This window comes from Carettochelys insculpta, chromosome 30 (genome assembly GCF_033958435.1).
Source record: "Carettochelys insculpta isolate YL-2023 chromosome 30, ASM3395843v1, whole genome shotgun sequence".
Taxonomy (NCBI): Eukaryota; Metazoa; Chordata; order Testudines; family Carettochelyidae; genus Carettochelys; species Carettochelys insculpta.
This window is the reverse complement of record NC_134166.1, coordinates 4645929-4663573: the sequence shown is the minus strand read 5'-3', so window position 1 is coordinate 4663573 and position 17645 is coordinate 4645929. Positions and strand designations below refer to the sequence as shown.

Below are 17645 nucleotides of genomic sequence, written 5' to 3'. Positions count from 1 at the left end.
CGCCCAGCCTCGCCGCAGAGGCTGCCTGACTTTTTTCCCTTTTGCTGATGCTGAAAGTTGTCTGTCTTTATGTCTGCAGCAAGCTCCCATATGAAGTTAGCCCGGATCAGGCCCTGAGCCACCCTGAGGTTCAGCAGCGGCTGGACATCTCCATCCGCAACCTCTTGGTGGTGACGGACAAGTTCCTCTGTGCCATCACCTCTTCTGTGGACAAAATTCCGTAGGTAGCTTGGGGCTGGCCTGTTACTCTCCGAGGCAGCATGGCCTAGGGGAGAGGGGACTGGGTAGGGAGCAAGAAGACCTCCTTTTATATCCATCCCCTTGACTTGCTGTACAAGCTGGAGCAAGTCCTGTCACTGCTGTGCCTCAGTTTCCCTATGTGTAAAGCAGAGTGACAGCTCTGCCCTTCCTCTCTGGGGTGCTCAGGCCTCCAGCAGGAAGGGTCCAGGCAGGACTTCCGGGCTAGTTTGGATTTAATGCCAGAGGTGCTTTCAAGGAAGAACGCAACTAGCACAGCTTGTGGCACGGTGGCTGTTCTGACTCGCTTGCCTTTTCGTGGGCGTGAACCTGTTCTGCAGTTCCGAGCCTGGGAATGGCAGGGGGTGGGTTTCCTCCGGTGAGGAAGTGGGACCTAATTGTTAAAATACAGGACCAGGAATTGAGAGCTAGGCCTCCTCCCTGACCTCAAGCAAGTCATGCCTCAGTTTCCCCAATTCATAACGTGGGGGTAAAGTGTTTGGTTAATATTCTGCACCTCCCATATGTTGAAGGCTGGGAAGGTGTCCCTCCAAGAGCTTGCACTGCTGTTCAGCAGAGGGTCAAGCTGGCTGGTGCCTTGTTGGCTGTGGAGACATGACTTGTTCCACGTCCCTGTCTGTGCTGGTGCATGGGAGCCCCCATCACAACCCAGGACCCAACAGCGCTCGGTGCTGTATGAGCACAGAGCAAAGACACTGACGGGCTTACAAGAAAAAAGGAACAGATTTCTAATGGGAGAGTAGTTTGCCATTAGACCAACTTGCCCAGGGAGGTGGTGGATTCCCTCAGCTGCTTCACCATCAGATGCCTTTCCCATAGCTCTGCTGTAACTCATAGGTCACGGCCCGGATTCAGGAACAATTGGAAGAGGCTCTGTAGGAGATCTGGCGAGGTGATCGCTAGCCCACTCTGGTCTTAGCGGATGTGAGTGTAAGCCAGAAGGCTGACCTCAGCCCAGGTGATTGACCTCTCCTCTGATTTCTCCTAGCTACGGGATGCGCTATGTGGCCAAAATCCTAAAGACATCCCTGGCCGAGAAATTCCCAGACGCCAGCGAAGAAGAAATCTGCAAGGTGGGTAGAGGAGGTGGATAGCTGAGCACAGGACAGCAGCAAGGTCTTGGCAATTGGCTGTGAAAAGCCAAGGCTGGAGAGGCTTTGGATAGCCATCCTGCTCTCCCTCGCAGCCATCAGAGAAGCAGTATGGCCTACTGGTGCAATCCCAGGAATCTGGATTCTGGTTGCAGTTCTAACCAGTTGCCTTGGGCACGTCGCATGCCTTGATACTAAACTGTTCAAAATAGCGAAGATGAAAGCAGACTGTGAAGAACTTCAAAAACATGTCACCAAACTCAGTGATTGGGCAACAAAATGGCAAATGAAATTTAACGTGGATAAGTGTAAAGTAACACACATGGGGAAAAAATAACCCCAAGTATACATACAATATGATGGGGGCTAACTTAGCTACAACTAATCAGAAAAGAGATTTGGGGGTTATCATGGATAGTTCTGTGAAAACATCTACACAGCAGCAGTCAAAAAAGCAATGGGATGTTAGGAATTATTAAAAAAGGGAAATAAGACACAGAATATTTTGCTGCCCCTTTATAAAACTATGGTACGCCCACATCTTGAATACTGCATACAGATGTGGTCTCCTAACCTCAAAAAAGATACTTTGGTGTTAGAAAAGGCTCAGAGAAGAGCAACGAAAATGATTAGGGGTTTGAAACAGGTCTCATATGAGGAGAAGTTAGAGACTGGGACTTTTCAGTTTAGAAAAGAGGAGACTGGGGGGCGGAATATGATAGAGGTGTATAAAATTATGAGCGGTGTGGAGAGGGTGAATAAAGAAAAGTTATGTACTTGTTCCCATAACAGAAGAACTAGAGGACACCAAATGAAATTAATGGGTAGCAGGTTTAAAACTAATAAAAGAAAGTTCTTTTCCACACAGCACACAGTCACCCTGTGGAACTCCTTGCCAGAGGAGGCTGTGAAGGCTAGGATTATAAGAGAGGTCAAAGAAGAGCTAGGTAAATTCATGGAGGTTAGGTCCATAAAAGGCTATTAGCCAAGGGTAGGAATGGTGTCCCTGGCCTCTGATTGTCAGAGGCTGGAGATGGGTGGCAGGAGACAAGTCACTTGATCATTGTCTTCAGTCGCCCCCTTCCTGGCCACCTGGCATTGGCCACTGTCGGCAGACAGGCTACTGGGCTGGATGGAACTTTGGTCTGACCCAGTATGACTGTTCTTATGATCTCTGCTTCTGTTTCCCCATCTGTGTAAGAGGGATAAGCCAGTGTAATGAGCTGGCTAGTGTACATGCACTGCTGACCCCTATGGGATGGAAACGGTGCTTCTAAACTGTATCATAGGCCCTGTACTGCATAGTTTTATAGTAAACTATCGCTGTGTTTATAGCCTGGAACAAATATTTAGACAACATCTAGATACTTCTAGACAGAGGTGGGAAACATATCTAAAAAGTTATTGGAGTAAAAGTGCAGCGGCTTTCACTTCTGGCTACTTGAGTACAATAAAGATGTGTGTATGCCCATGTGTATTTTTACTGAAATAGTTTCCAGAGGGACACTGGTGACTTGTACTTAAGTGCATACGCACCTCGCCCCACCCCACGGTAGCCGCACTTCTACTCAAGTAACTTTTTGGGTCCTTCTTCCACCTCTGTTTCTAGGGCTACATAAGAAATAGAGAGTAGGTGTAGGAATATTTCTTGTTCTCTGCTCCTCCCTGTGCCCTAGATTGTCGGGAACCTGCTTTATTACCGCTTCATGAACCCGGCCGTGGTGGCTCCGGATGGCTTTGATGTAGTCGATATCTCTGCCAGAGTGGCTCTGCATCCTGAGCACCGGCGCAACCTGGGCTCCATAGCCAAGATCCTGCAGCATGCGGCTGCCAATAAGATGTTCGAAGGGGAGAATGGGCATCTACGGGTGTTGAACCAGTACCTGGAAGAAACCCACTCAAAGTTCAGGTTGGCACCATGCAGTGGCGGTAGTAGCCGAAGTTCTGTTGCACTAGGAGCTGTACATACATGTAGTTAGACAGCTCCTAGCCCCCCAAAGAGTTTAACTGAAACAAAACAAATAGACCTGAAGTGGTGGTCCTCCCTTCTTCACAAATAGAGAAACTGAGGCTCAAAGAGACTCTACATCTTGCTGAGTCTCTGGCAGGGAGTCTACAGCAGCGCTGTGACCAGAATCTGGGCCTCTTAAATTCTGGACTAAAGTCTCGACAACAAGGTCAGGCTGCCTTTTCCTAGTTCTGTTGTTTAAACCACCCCCTTTGCAGCAAAGCTTAATTGAGTTTTGAGGACATCTGCTTTTATAGTTAAGAGTCTGGGTGGAAAAGAGAATCTACACTTAAGAACTGTCCAGGACTGTTCCTTTGTTTTATTTTGTACAGCACCTAGCACTGTGGAGTCATGATCCATGGCTTAGGCTCCAAGGTATTATGAGAATACAACTTCTCAATAATAACTAGTAAATCTGTGTCTGTTAGAGGAGTGAGTTTTTTTTCTTTCTGGCTATATCTACACCACAACAGAAAGCTGACTTAATCTACGCAACGCCTGCTATGAGAATAACATAGCTGGAGTCTATTATACCTTAAGTCAAGTTACCATGAGGGACAAGAGGGTTCGACATGAGAAATTCTCCCGTTTACTTCCTCTACTCTACCCTGGCAAGAAGAGTAACAGGATGGGCAGGGGAGGGATCTGCAATCAATTTGGCAGGTCTTAACTAGACCTGTTAAATCAAGTGCCTGTGGAATGATCTCAGAAGAGAGGGGACCAGACTGGGGGCGGGGGGCGTGATGATGGATGGAGAGAATCCTCTTAATTGAAGCTGCTGGATATAGGTGCTGTGGTTCTCTTTCTCTCCCTCCGTAACTCTCTAGCCTGTGTCCCACATGCCTAATATTAGGGGTCTCAAACTTCCAGTCTGTGGGCTATTCCCAGCCTAAGTGACTGTGCAGTCCAGCCCAAGACTCTGAGGGGGAAAGTGGGTGTGTGGGGGGGGGTCAATTACCAGCCCCCAAGCCCCGCCCTCTCCTTCCCATGGTGTCCTGTACCCCAGGATATGGGGCTTTGGGGTCTCCACCGGGGCTGGCACATGTTCTGTTGCCATGGGACGGGGGTGGAGAGCATGACCGTCCTGCAGCAACACCCCTGCCCCTCCCCGCCCCCCCGGGATCCCTGAAGCTGCTTCCTAAGAAATGGGGTGTGATGGAGGGGAGCAGGGGGCAGCAATAACAGGGTTTGGAGGCTGGCAATAGACGGCCTCCCTCCCTCCCCACCCATCTCCCGGCTCACTGGGAGTCCTGGGCTGGATCACGTAGTTGCTGTGGCCGGAGTTGGCATGCAGGCCACCCTGGACTGGATTCAGTAGTCACGGAAGGGATGTTATCCCCCACATTGCTCCTTAGGAAATTCATCTGCACTGCCTGCTGCGTCCCTGAGCCGGAAGAAAGGTTTAATGTGGACGAGTACTCGGAGATGGTGGCTGTGGCCAAACCGGTCATCTACATCACGGCGGCAGAGCTCATTAACACCCACAAGGTGCGGGGCCCTTGTCCAGAAAGGGCTCATGTGCCTACCTGGCAGCTGGGAGGGGGAGCAGGGCTTGTGTTGATGCCCATCCCCATCAAGGGCTCCGATCTTGGACCCTTGGATCAACAGACTGAGGTGGAGCCCAGCAACCCAACCCAAGCCAGTTCCTACTGCAAGTACTGGGGTTAGGGTCAGTCTTCCCTGTAATCTTTTTTTTCCACCTAGGTGTGGAATAAATTTTGTTGTGTGTGGATGAGTCCCACCAATAGACAGGCTGCTGGCTGTGGACGCTCTGCTAATCAACTGGGCGGCACCTGAATCTCTCCTGGGCACGCCCAAGCGCTCAGCTTACAGGGAACACTGGTTGGGTCAGAAAACAAACCCTTCCCCCACTATCCCTGGGGGTGTGTTGGCTCTGCTCCTGCTGCCTGCGGGTCAGGGGGCGACCAGGGCACACAAAGTGTGCCAGACACGGCCATACTGTACCATTGCTTTATAGAATGGTGGCGCGCACTAGTCATCTGGAAGACGGTTTTTAATGTCATTCCTTTTTTTTCCTCTCCCTTGCTCCCATTCTCCCTCTGGCCATGCAGCTGTTACTTGAGCACCAGGACTCCATTGCACCTGACCGCAAGGACCCCCTGCATGAACTTCTGGAAGACCTGGATGAACTGCCTACAGTCCAGGCTCTAACAGGTCCGTAGAACCTCCCGTGTAAGTTCTAAGAAAATACCCCTGCCCTCTCCTCCAGGGCTTTCTCTCCTTTGAGGGAACACGGGTTGCTTGTTATCACCTCTGATCGTAGTCTTGAAAAATTCCATTCACCTGGGGCAAGTAACCTGTCGCCCATTCCCAGCTTCTGAGAAACCGAGGCTAGGGACACCATCCCTGCCCAGCTTGGCTATTAGCCACTGATGGACCTGTCGTCTGTGAACATATTTAGTTCTTGTTTTGAGCGCTGTTACAGTCTTGGCCTTCACAACATCCTGTGGCGAGGAGTCCTGCAGGTTGATAGTGCATTGTGTGATGAAAAATTTCCTCTTGTTTCTTTTAATGGCCCCTGGCACCACTTGTTATTGATCACAGCCTCTGCTTTGCAAGCAGAAGCCCAGAGGGACTCTAAGCAACCTACCCCCCATGCAGCCGTTCACCCTGGTGACAGGGCACCATGTAAAACCCAGATCTCTCCTCTCTGGCTCTGATCAACCCTCTCCCCCAATGAGTGAGCTTGTTGCTATTCCCAACCCTCTTTGGCCTGGCAGGTGAGAGCGCACCAAATCCAGGTGAGCTGGAGGTCTCGCTCACTCTCACTAACAAGTTTGATGTGATGGAGGCCAGCAGCGAGGAGGCTGATACAAAGAGCTTACTGCTGAGGTGAGTGCAGCCCCCTAACATGGTGAACCAGAAAAGCCAGGGCACATCCTCCTCAGAAAGGGACCCAGTGGCCTGAGGAATTCAGTGAAGCTTTTCTGCCACTCAGAAGCTAAGCCGGCGAAGGCCTGTCTTGGCTGGGTTGGGCTCCTTGTTTTGCTCTAGTACCGGCACTGTAAGGAAATCTTCTATGGCTGGCTCGTCCTCTGGAGCTCAAAGCTCCCTGCTGCTCTGTAGCCACCCAAATGTGCAACTCATGTTCCCTTTCTTCTGCTTCAGCACCAAACAGATGCTAGTGGATGTGATCCAGTCCCAGCCAGGAGATTCCCTCTTGGAGATTTTACGGACAGCTGCCTCAGAGGATCAGGTGGGGTGGAAAAAAACAGAGCAATATTGCGGGGCTGGGCAAATCGCAGCCAGCCTTAAACAGGAGGCATTTGTACTGGCTTTCTTTAACAAACAGGTTTATACCCAGCTTGAGTCCCAGCCTTGCTTCTGTTTACCAGGGCTAACTCTTTGCCTGGGGCTCACTACAGCACACAGTGCCATCTCCTGGCTCCTATATGTGTAAACATATAATATTGAAAGCATATCTTTGCAAAGGACAGGAGCTTACTTTCAGTATATGTCACAGGTGTGGCCACCCCGCTTGTTGTGTGTAGGAATGTTGCAGACACGCCCTACTTAAATGCCTTCCTCCAAAGGTGTCCCTTCAGCCGTCCCCAGCTTACTCCCCTGGTCAAGTCACCAGTTCAAACTTAACTTCCTCCAGGATAATAAACACAAACAAAAGATTCTTCTGCCCTGCTGGGGTGGCTCCTCTGGGCTTGGTTCCTGTCCCTTCTGGGCTCCCAGTCTGCTCTGGGATAGAGCCTGGAATCATCTGCTGCTTCCTCACCTATTACAGGGCCTCCCCCAGGCAGAGTTGTCCATCCTTCCCTGAGGCCCATCACCTGAACTCAGTTAGTCCTACATAGGCCAGCCTATTACAACTGCACCCGTTAAGGCCTTGTGCCCTGCCTAGTCTGAGAAGCTAGAGTGCCCTCTGCCCAGGGAGGAGATCGATGCTTGAGGCTGTGTGTGTGGTTGTGCAGGTTGTGTTCCTAAGCTCTCCCGTACGGCTCAAAGCCGGCTGTCAGGAGTGCTGTTGCAGGAGCCGTGCTGATGGAAGAAACGTCTCGTCTCTTCCTCCCCGTCCCTCAGGAAGCCTTCCATCACCACCAGATGCACAGACGCGCCCTCCGCGAGGCCCAGACTCCCGACAGGCTGAAACGCAACCATTCCCTGGCCGGCAACTCCCGCCTCTCCATAGAAGAGAAGAAGCGTAAGGTCATCCGGAACCTGCGGCGCCTGGAGAGCCTGGGGGTTGTACACCTGGCTAATCAGTACCAGGAGATCATCAACGAGCTGGCAAAGGTATGGGCTCCTGCCCTGGTGTAGGGAACCTAGGAGAAGCCCAGGGGCAGGACTGCTCACGGGAGGGAAAGAAGTGGGTAAGTAGGCACCCCTACTTTAGCGGTGGCCAGGGCTTCTGGTCCCTTTGAAGTGCTGCCACTCAAAACAGTCCTGTGATGGCCTGGAACAGTCTGGTGCTTTTAAGCCCTGTGGTCATGTCTTGCTCCAGGAACCCAAATGGCATTTCAGCTTGTGGCTAGCTACAGAACCATTCGTGAGCCACTCTCTACTTCAGCAAACTGGCTCAGTGTTGACTTCCAGCTGCTGACTTGACTGGATTCCTCTATGCATTCCAGGATATTTGCAATCAGAGGCGTTACCGGCAGCACCGCAAGGGGGAGCTGTTAAAACTGCAGCAGACCCTCCACAGCCTCAGCAACAAGACCGTGTTTTATGAGGAGCAAATTGACTATTACAATCAGTACATCCGGACGTGTCTGGACAACCTGGCTGCCAGCAGCAAGTAAGTTGGGTGACGCATGGGCTGATAAAGAGCTCAAAGCAATGACCAGCAACATGTACGCAGGGGAAACCAATGAGTAACTGAATGTGATGCTTCAGGGCATGAGCTGGGGGTCAGGAAGGAATTCTTGGCTATGTAAGTAGCATTACATCTGTTTTTTTTTGTTTTTGTTTTTTTTAAGTTAATGTCACGAGCCTTCTTCCTAGTCTGCCTTCTTGGTTCACCCAGCACCTACTTCCTCTCTTTAAATTGCAGCAAGGGAAGTTTAGGTTGGACATTAGGAAAAATTTTCTAGCTGTCTGAGTGGTTAAACGCCTGGAATAAATTGCCTGGAAGGTTGTAGAATCTCCATCAATGGAAATATTTAAGAACGGGTTAGATAAATATCTAGCAGAAATTATCATGGTGTGTTTGGTCCTGCCATTAGGGCAGGGGACAGGACCTGATGACCTCCGTGAGGTCCCTTCCAGTTCTAGTGTTGTATGATTTAGGTCAAGACCTTCTCCCCTGCATCCCTTTTTAATCTGGAAACCCTTCTGCACATCTCTCAAGCTCACTGACTTCCTTCCCCCGCTGCCCCGTTCCTCCCCACCCCAGCTGCCTCTCCCTGCCATGGCTCTGTAACCCACACACCCAGGATTGGTTCACTGTCCCATGTAGTGGCACTTAGACAAATTACACAGAGAATGAATGATTCTCCTGCAGCCTTGGCTGGGAGCCAGCTGGCTTTAACTCAACCTGTAGAGGCTCCTACACTGAGGTCCCAGGTTTGAGTCCACTTGTGACCTGCTTGAGCCCTGCTGGAGACCTGCTTCATAGGTCCAAATCTGGGACTGGGATGATTGAGTGTAGAGCCACACTCTGCATTTAGTGTGGCCCAGGCAGGCTGCTGAGCGGCTGGGTTTCAGCCCCTCGTGTTCCCTGTCTTTTGCAGGCTCAACGGGAAGAGCAAGAAGCAGCAGTCGGTGCATTACACAGCGGCTCGGCTGTTCGAGAAGGGTGTGTTGCTGGAGATAGAGGACCTGCCTGTCAGCCAGTGAGTAACCAACCAGCCATCTGCGTTGGAAGCTGCCCTAGTCCAACAGCTGATCCTCTGCCCATGTGATAAGATCTGGCCCTCTTAGGCTGTGTCCTCGCTCCTCCTTTGAGCCTCTCAGCCTAGAGGTCGTACAGCAGTGACAGGCACCCGCAAAGGGTGAGTGGGCTGCATGAGTGGCCCTCCTTCACTTCACTCCTCCACTGGGGCTCCCCCTGTGATCCCCTCTCCCCCACATGCCTGTTGTGGACAGGGCATTTCATTGATCCTCCTCGTCCTTCCCAGCCCCTCAGAGCCATGAACCCCCCGATTGGTGCTCCACCCTCGCTTCCTCTCCTTGTGCTCCCCTCCCCACCCCAAGCTGGAATGCTGCAAACAGCTGGTTCGTGGCATTTCCGCTCACAGAGGGAAGGATGGGGACTGAGCTCAAATCAAACAAATCCTGGCCCTGAAAGAAGGGGAGGAGTGTGGGGCTCTGGCGCCCCAGTGCATGAGAGGCGCATGGGGGTGGGGACTGCAATGGGGTTCATGGGTTGCCCGTGGAGCCCCAGTGGACAGCATGCGGCCCATGGGCCGCAGATGGCCCACAGCTGCCATAAGGCTATTGGCCTTATCTGAGCCTGAAGGGGTCTCTGCAAGGGCAGTGTAAGAGAGAAGATTATTTGAGCTGGCCAAAAACTGAGCAGTTGGAAAGAGCACCCAGTTCTCTCTTGAGTCTGGTGGTTAGAACATACTCTGCTTCCCAAGGAGAATTTTCTATCCCATTACTATGAATGAGGGCATCAGAGCTGATCAGTGACCTGAAGGTGAGCCTAGAACCTCAGTATCCTGAGTCCCACCCACCCTCATCTAACCATTAGGCTACACTCCCCTGGCAGCATGGCATTAGAACCCATGGTCTTGTTTAACCCTCCCCGCTTCCCAGGTTCCGGAATGTGATTTTCGACATCCTTCCCTGCGGGGAAGCCGGCAAGTTCCAGGTGACGGCCAGATTCCTGGGGATCGACATGGAGAAGTTCCAGCTGCACTATCAGGTAGGGAGCCCGTCTTGTGGCCTTCACCTGAGGGGATGCTCCAGGGCAGGGCTGAGCCTACAGGCGCATGGGAGAGCTGAGGTGAAGTCAGTGCACAGGTGGCTGGAGTTCAGAGAGGACCAGAGACGTTGATCTCTTGCCAGCCAAGAGGTTTACTTTATGTAAACTCCTAAAGGTTAATGTCACAGTGGGAGCAGGAGACTGGATAGAACCTAGGAGTCCTGGCTTGGGCCATGTGCTCTACCCACTAGACTACGCTCCCTTCCTGAGCCAGGCACAGACGCTAGGGTTTGGCTCCAGGCAGGGAACATGAGCTGATGCTCGAAGCAGGAGACCTGTCCTCTCCCTGGGTTCTATGTTTGACAGCGCCGCCTGCTCCATAGTCTGAATGAAATGCCTTCCCCTGGGGCTGCCCTATCCCCAGGGATGCAAACCCAGCAGCCCTCCCCGGGGGAGCATGGCCAGGGTGCTGATAACGGTTCTTAGTCAGTGTTTTAGTTTATACCAGAGTAAACACCTCCCAGGAGAAGGTGCTTGATCAGCCAGCTCCCTGTTCCAGATTCCTGGGTTCTGTATTCCCAGCTCTGGGAAGGGAGGGCGAGCTAGTGGCTAGAGCTGGAGAGCAGGACTACCAGGACTCCTGGGTTCCATGTTCCCGCGTTCTGCTGCAGATCAGCTCTGCAGCCCTCACTCTCTCCATCAATGTCTCGCTTTGTATGTTGCTGTCCCCTGCCTCAGTTTCTCCATCTGTAAAACAGGCCATGCCTGAGGGGAGGGGGGTGGAAGGTGAGGGGAGACTGAACATTCCTCCAGGACTCAGAACCTGGCATGCAGCTGGGTGTAGATTCCCACTGTGAGGTGCCCCTTAGCAGCTGCTCTCCTGCAGAAGGAGCTGTGGGTGGGATCTAGCATCCTGAAGGCAAGAGATCGAGTCTCCCATTGGCGTAGGCTCTACCCAAGCCCCGCCCTCTGTAGGATTCTTGCTCCCTCTCTCAGGACCTGCTGCAGTTGCAGTACGAAGGCGTCGCTGTCATGAAGATGTTCGACAAGGCCAAAGTCAACGTCAACTTGCTGCTCTTCCTCCTCAACAAGAAGTTCTTCAGGAAGTAGCTGGGGGCACAGGGAGAGGGGTCCTGGAAGGGGGGTGGGGTGGAAATGGCCAAAGAGATTCCAGGGATACAATCCGGCTTCTGCACGGTCCCTTGCCGAGGAGAGAGAAGACTTGGGCCACCCAGTTGCTGCTGTGAACTCTCCTGCCTGGAACTGGGAAGCTACCGCTTTTCTACTTCAGGCTGTATCAGGGTTAAAACTAGGTCCTGGCATGCAGAGGGGGTGGAGGGGAGAAGTTGGTGCCTCCCCTTTTCAGGGGCTTACGCATGCCCTGGCACACATTAGAGCAACCTTTAGCATTGACCTTGAGTTGCAATGGTCCCTAGGGGTCTTTGCAGTCAGCTTGAACTGTAGGTGGGCAGATCTCCCTTCTGCCTTTCCTTCTGCAGTGGGGGCTATGGGAGGGGCCTTCTGCTGTTCTGCAGCTTCCCTGCAGTAAATGACCCAGTGGCCAAAGGTCTGGTTGCTCGTGGCCTTATCCACACCGCAGCTTTGGCTGGATAGGAAGTGGGTGGCACCTCAGAGTTTAATGTGTTTCTTATGAACAAGGCAATGGGGTTTTGTTGTTGGTTTTTGTGTGTGTTTTTTTTTTTTTTTTTTTTTTTTTTTTTACAAGGCCGAGGCCTTTTCAGTATCAAGTTGTTGGTTTCTGAGCAATCCCTTCTCAGCCCCAGAAGTGCCACGCTGGAAGCTTTTTGCCCCTGATTTGGGTGCAGCCAGAGGGAACCAGGCAAGAGCTCAGCACTGACATGTGCAAACAATCCCAGGCCACCCAAGGGTCCTCTCCCGCTTGAGGCGGAACAGCAGTGACTTGAGCTGAGCAGCTGCTCTTGGACTGTCCTTGTCACAACGCCTGATGCCTCTGTCTGGAGCTGGAGAGGGGGAAGTGAGTAGTTTGTGGCTTTTTAAAAGCTGTATTTAAGCCTTTTTTAAACACGTATTTTTAGAGGTCTGGGATGAGTTTTGTTCTCGTGTGTCGCTTGGCCAGTGGCTCTTCAAGGACGCTGAGGGGTAAGATATTTTTTTTCCCAATAAATTTATTGTAATTATTTTTTCTGCTCCAGCAAAAAAACCCAGCTACCTCTGTTTTCTCAATCCAAATTAGACTGCTCATAGGACAAGAAAAATCCCATAAGCAAACAGACACCAGCTTTGTGTGGCCCCTGCACCCCACCACACACACACCAGTGTGTGTGTGTGTGTGTGTGTTGCTTGGGCTCTGGCCATCCTACAATAAGCTAACCAGTGTGCAATATAGGGAAAATGACATATAGTTAAGGCAGATACGTTCATTTTAAAGTTTCTCCCATGTTCCGTGATGGGGGCAGGGAGAAATGGCTCAAAATAGCCCTGTGCTTTTTGGGGCCCTGGCCAGCTTAAGCTCCGTAATTGCCATCTGTTACGAAGCCCCAGCGTAGGGTGCATGGTGTGATTGTTCTTAATCTTCATGTTCTCTGGGTGGCCTTTACCCCAGCAAGGAAGAAGAATCGTGCCCCATCCGTGAAGGATAGGAAAGGAATAAAAGCAAAGGGTTAACATCAATTCTAGACAGAATAATTGGTGGGGCCAATAAGTACAAACCAGTCCCTGGGCCTTGCGAGATGCAGGTGTTTACATGTGAGTGCTTCTATTAAGTGGCAGGGGGAAGGGAAGGGAAATGCCTGCTCACCCTGGTCATGGCCTGGGACTCTGTGGTGCAAGGAGCTGTACAAAAACAGACAGCCCTGACCCCAAGAGCTTTCAATCAAAAGTGGCACTTGAGTTACTTAGAGGTCGGGGGGCGATTGCTGCTTATGGTATTAAAGAGCACACGCTCCGTTTAAGAACCTCTCTAGTCCAGCACCCTAGGGGACCAGACCTGGCAGACCACCAGAGGTCAATGTTTTCTAGCAGCATTACCAACACTGCTACTGCTTACTGGGCTCTTGGAAGAAATTTAGGTGTAAATTTCAACTAAATAACAGCACAGAACGCTGAGGCTGGTGGCTGTAAACAAACTTGATGGGACTCTGGGAAACTTGGCCGCACCCATGATAAGAGGTCATCTGCCTAACTAGAGCCATGCTGGATTACGGATGCCGCCAGATGGGAGAGTGCTGGATTAGAGAAGTTCAGACTATAGCTCCTTTACCATCCGCTCTATAAAGCAATTTGAGAGCTGCAGATGAAAAGCCTTGTATAGTGCCAAGTGTTAAAACTGGTGTGCCTCTGCCCCCAAACTCTGAAATCACAGGCACTTAACCCTTAAGACCTGTCCTCTCCCTGGGTTCTATGTTTTGACAGTGCTGCCCACTCCATAGGCTGCCAGTGTGTTTAGTTTAAACACCTCCTGGGAGAAGGCACTTGATTAGCCAGTTCCCTGTTCCAGATTCCTGGGTTCTGTATTCCCAGCTCTGGAAAGGGAGGGCGATCTAGTGCCTAGAGCTGGAGAGCAGGAATACCAGGACTCCTGGGTTCCATATTCCTGGGCTCTGCTGCTGTGATCAGCTCTGCAACCTTCACACTCTCTTCAGCACTGTCTCGCTTTGTATATTTCTGTCCCCGCCTCAGTTTCTTCATCTGTAAAGATGCTGGTATTTTGCATATGGCTTGGGCATACTGTTTGGCCCTATCTGATGCAAATCAGCAATGAAGCTATCAAGACAAAAAAAGCAGTCCAGTAGCACTTTAAAGACTAACAAAATAATTTATTAGGTGATGCGCTTTCGTGGGACAGACCCATCATGGATCTGAAGAAGTGGGTCTGTCCCACGAAAGCGCATCACCTAATAAATTATTTTGTTAGTCTTTAAAGTGCTACTGGACTGCTTTTTTTTGTCTTGATAGTATATAGACTAGCACGTCTCTCTCTCTCTGTTACTGTTCAGCAATAAAGCTAGGCTCTCATAAACCCGATGAGGATCTGGCAGAGTCTGTATAAGGAGGTGGCCTTTAAAAGGCAAAAGAACTACTACATGAGTCTGGCACTCATAGTAACAAAGGACAGTTGCGTTAGCAGCTGCAGGAAATCTAGCCAAATTCAAGCTACAATGATGAATTCTTTTTGAAACGGTCCCCTTGGCTGACACAATGACACCTAGAACAACAAGAAGTCCTGTGGCACCTTATAGACTATTGGATATTTTGGAGCATAAGCTTTCATGGGCAAAGACCCACTTCATCAGATGCATGAGTGTGTGGGTGGGGGTGGTTTCAGAGGGGTATTTAAAGAGCCGGGTCCCAGTAACGGGGAGGGCCAGAGCTGACAAGGTCTATTCAGTCAATGTGGAAAAGGCTGTTTATCAGCAGTATGTATGAAAGAGGAAAAAACAGGTCAGATAAGACAGGACCCATATCCCCCGCACCCCCCTTATCTGACCTGTTTTTTCCTCTCTTCATACATACTGCTGATAAACAGCCTTTTCCACTGACTGAATAGACCTTGTCAGCTCTGGCCCTCCCTGTTACTGGGACCCGGCTCTTTAAATACCTCTCTGAAACCAACCCCCCCCCCCCCACACACACACACACACTCATGCATCTGATGAAGCAGGTCTTTGCCCACTAAAGCTTATGCTCCAAAATATCTGTTAGTCTATAAGGTGCCATAGGACTTTTTGTTCTCGGAGATATAGACTAACTCAGCTACCTCTCTGCATCTGATGAAGTGAGTCTGTGCTCACGAAAGCTCATGCTCGAAACTTTTCTGTTAGTCTATAAGGTGCTACAGGACCCTTCATTGCTCTCTGACATGGACACCTAGTGGCCTAAGAGAGTATTACCTGTTAAAACACTTCAACCTTTTTGAATGAGTAGGAATCTGGTAGAGTGAGTTGGCATTTGCTTTACAAAGCAGTTTTTTATACCAAGAGCCTTTTTTGGGGTGTTTTTCAGTGCTAAACTTTAGTGGGTTTTTTGTTTTCTGTTTTTTGTGCCCCCCCCCCCCCCAAAAAAAAAAAAAAAAAGCTGTGCTCTGAGGTGGTGGTATTAAATCTTACACTATTTCTAAGGGAACGTGAACTAACAGTGTAGTGGAGGAGTTACACAAAAGTTAATGTTTAGGGTGTAGTAGCAGGAGTGTCGTATGTACAGCAGTGCCCACAGCTGCCACAGGCCTCAAGGGAGGTGGTGGGGGTAGCTCTGTGCCCTGGAAGGGGTGGAGCATAGGGTGTTTGCCCCCCACCACCCCAGCACTGCCCCCCACAGCTGCATTGCCACAGCAATTAAGAGTCCCACAGTTTCAGCCACCACTGCTGTGATGTTGGTAGGCCCTTTTGAAAAGCCGGCCCCAGGAACAATTGCTTCCTCCCCACGCACCCCCATGAGCAGGCCTGCTTATATAAGACACACTAGGAAGCTTGGGAATGGCAGAGATGCTTAATGACTTCTTTGTTTTGGTCTTTACCAAGTAGTCTGAAGAAGGAATGCCTAACATAGTGAATACTAGTAGGAGAGGGGTAGGTTTACAAGATAAAATAAAAAAAGAAAAAGTTAAAAATCAATTAGAAAAGTTAGATGTCTGCAAGTCACCAGGGCCTGATGAAATGCATCCTAGAATACTCAAGGAGCTGATAGCTAAAGGCTCAGATACCTCCTCTATCATCTCTGGAAAATCCTGGGAGACGGGAGAGATTCCAGAAGACTGGAAAAAGGCAAATATAGTGCCCATCTATAAAAAGGGGAATAAGAACAATTCAGGAAACTACAGACCAGTCAGTTTAACTTCTGTGCCAGGAAAGATAATGGAACAAGTAATTAAGTAACTTGGAAGGTGGTAAGGTGATAGGGAACAGCCAGCCTGGATTTCTAAAGAACAAATCATGTCAAACCAATCTGATAGCTTTCTTTGATAGGATAATGAGCCTTGTGGATAAGGGAAAAGCTGTGGCTGTGGTATACCTAGACTTTAGTAAGGCATTTGATACGGTCTCGCATGATATTCTTATCAATAAACTAAGCAAACACAACTTACATAGGGCTACTATCAGGTGGGTGCAAAACTGGCTGGATAACTGTACTCAGAGTAGTAGTTAATGGTTCTCAATCCTGCTGGAAAGGTATAACAAGTGGGGTTCTGCAGGGGTCTGTTTTAGGACAGGTTCTATTCGATATCTTCATCAACAATTTAGATATTGGCATAGAAAGTGTGCTTATTAAGTCTGGTATCTCCTAAAGATGATACCAAGCTAGGAGGGGTTGCAACTGCTTTGGAGGATAGGGTCAAAATTCAAAATGATCTGGACAAATTGGAGAAATGGTGTGAGGTAAACAGGATGAAGTTTAAGAAAGACAAATGCAAAGTGCTCCACTTAGGAAGGAACAATCAGTTTCACACACATAGAATGGGAGGCAACTGTCTAGGAAGGAGTGTGGCAGAAAGGGATCTAGGGGTAGTTGTGGACCACAGGCTAAATATGAGTCAATAGTGTGATGCTGTTACAAAAAAAGCGAACATGATTCTGGGATGCATTAACAGGTGTGTTGTGAGCAAGACATGACAGAATGACTTCTCTTTCTACTCTGTGCTGATTAGGCCTCACTTGGAGTGTTGTGTGCAATTCTGGACACCACATTTCAAGAAAGATGTGGGGAAGCTGGAGAGGGTCCAGAGAAGAGCAACAAGAATGATTAAAAGTCTAGAGAACATGAGCTATGAAGGAAGGCTGAAGGAATTGGGCTTGTTGAGTTTGGAAAAAAGAAGATTGAGGGGGGAACATGATAGTGGTTTTCAGCTATCTAAAAGGATGTCATAAGGAGGAGCGAGAAAACTTATTCTTCTTGGCCTCTGAGGATAGAACAAGAAGCAATGGGCTTAAACTGCAGCAAGGAAGGTTTAGGTTGGACATTAGAAAAAAAGTTCCTAACTGTCAGGGTGGTTAAACACTGGAATAAATTGCCAAGGAGGTTGTGGAATCTCCATCTCTGGAGATATTTAAGAACAGGTTAGATAAATGTCTATCAGGGGTGATCTAGACAGTACTTGTTCCTGCCATGAGGGTGGGGGCTGGACTCGGTCACCTCTCAAGGTCTTTTCCAGTCCTGCTATTCTGTGATTTGTCATGCCTTGGGGCATGTAACAAAATTTATTCTGCACATGAATGGACAAAAGTAGAGGGAACTTTGGTGTGGACATAATTTCTACTTGCCAATTTGCATGATTCACCTTGATTCTTCCCCTCCTGCTGCTGAGCAAAACAAGCCCTGCCCTTTATAGCATGGGTTTGCTAGTGTAACTGGATTTGTACAGTAAAACCCCTATTTCTGCGATTTTGACTTGCACGTTACTTGCAATAACATGAGTTGAAATCATGAGTGGTGGGGAGTCAGGAACTAGGCTGCAGCCTGGCTCCTGGCTCCCCTC

General features: G+C 49.8%; 1 protein-coding gene across 1 annotated transcript in view; it reads left to right on the top strand.

The window, feature by feature from the left end:
- Positions 1-11305, top strand: part of IQGAP3 (IQ motif containing GTPase activating protein 3) — a 41067-nt gene extending 29762 nt beyond the window's left edge. The window contains exons 27-38 of the mRNA XM_074980598.1: positions 80-220; positions 1247-1331; positions 3026-3258; positions 4713-4845; positions 5430-5532; positions 6099-6210; positions 6487-6574; positions 7411-7623; positions 7959-8125; positions 9060-9161; positions 10087-10195; positions 11192-11305. Of these exons, the coding sequence (XP_074836699.1) occupies positions 80-220; positions 1247-1331; positions 3026-3258; positions 4713-4845; positions 5430-5532; positions 6099-6210; positions 6487-6574; positions 7411-7623; positions 7959-8125; positions 9060-9161; positions 10087-10195; positions 11192-11305 (1600 nt within the window). The remainder of the gene's footprint in view (positions 1-79; positions 221-1246; positions 1332-3025; positions 3259-4712; positions 4846-5429; positions 5533-6098; positions 6211-6486; positions 6575-7410; positions 7624-7958; positions 8126-9059; positions 9162-10086; positions 10196-11191) is intronic.
- Positions 11306-17645: the final 6340 nt, after the last annotated feature.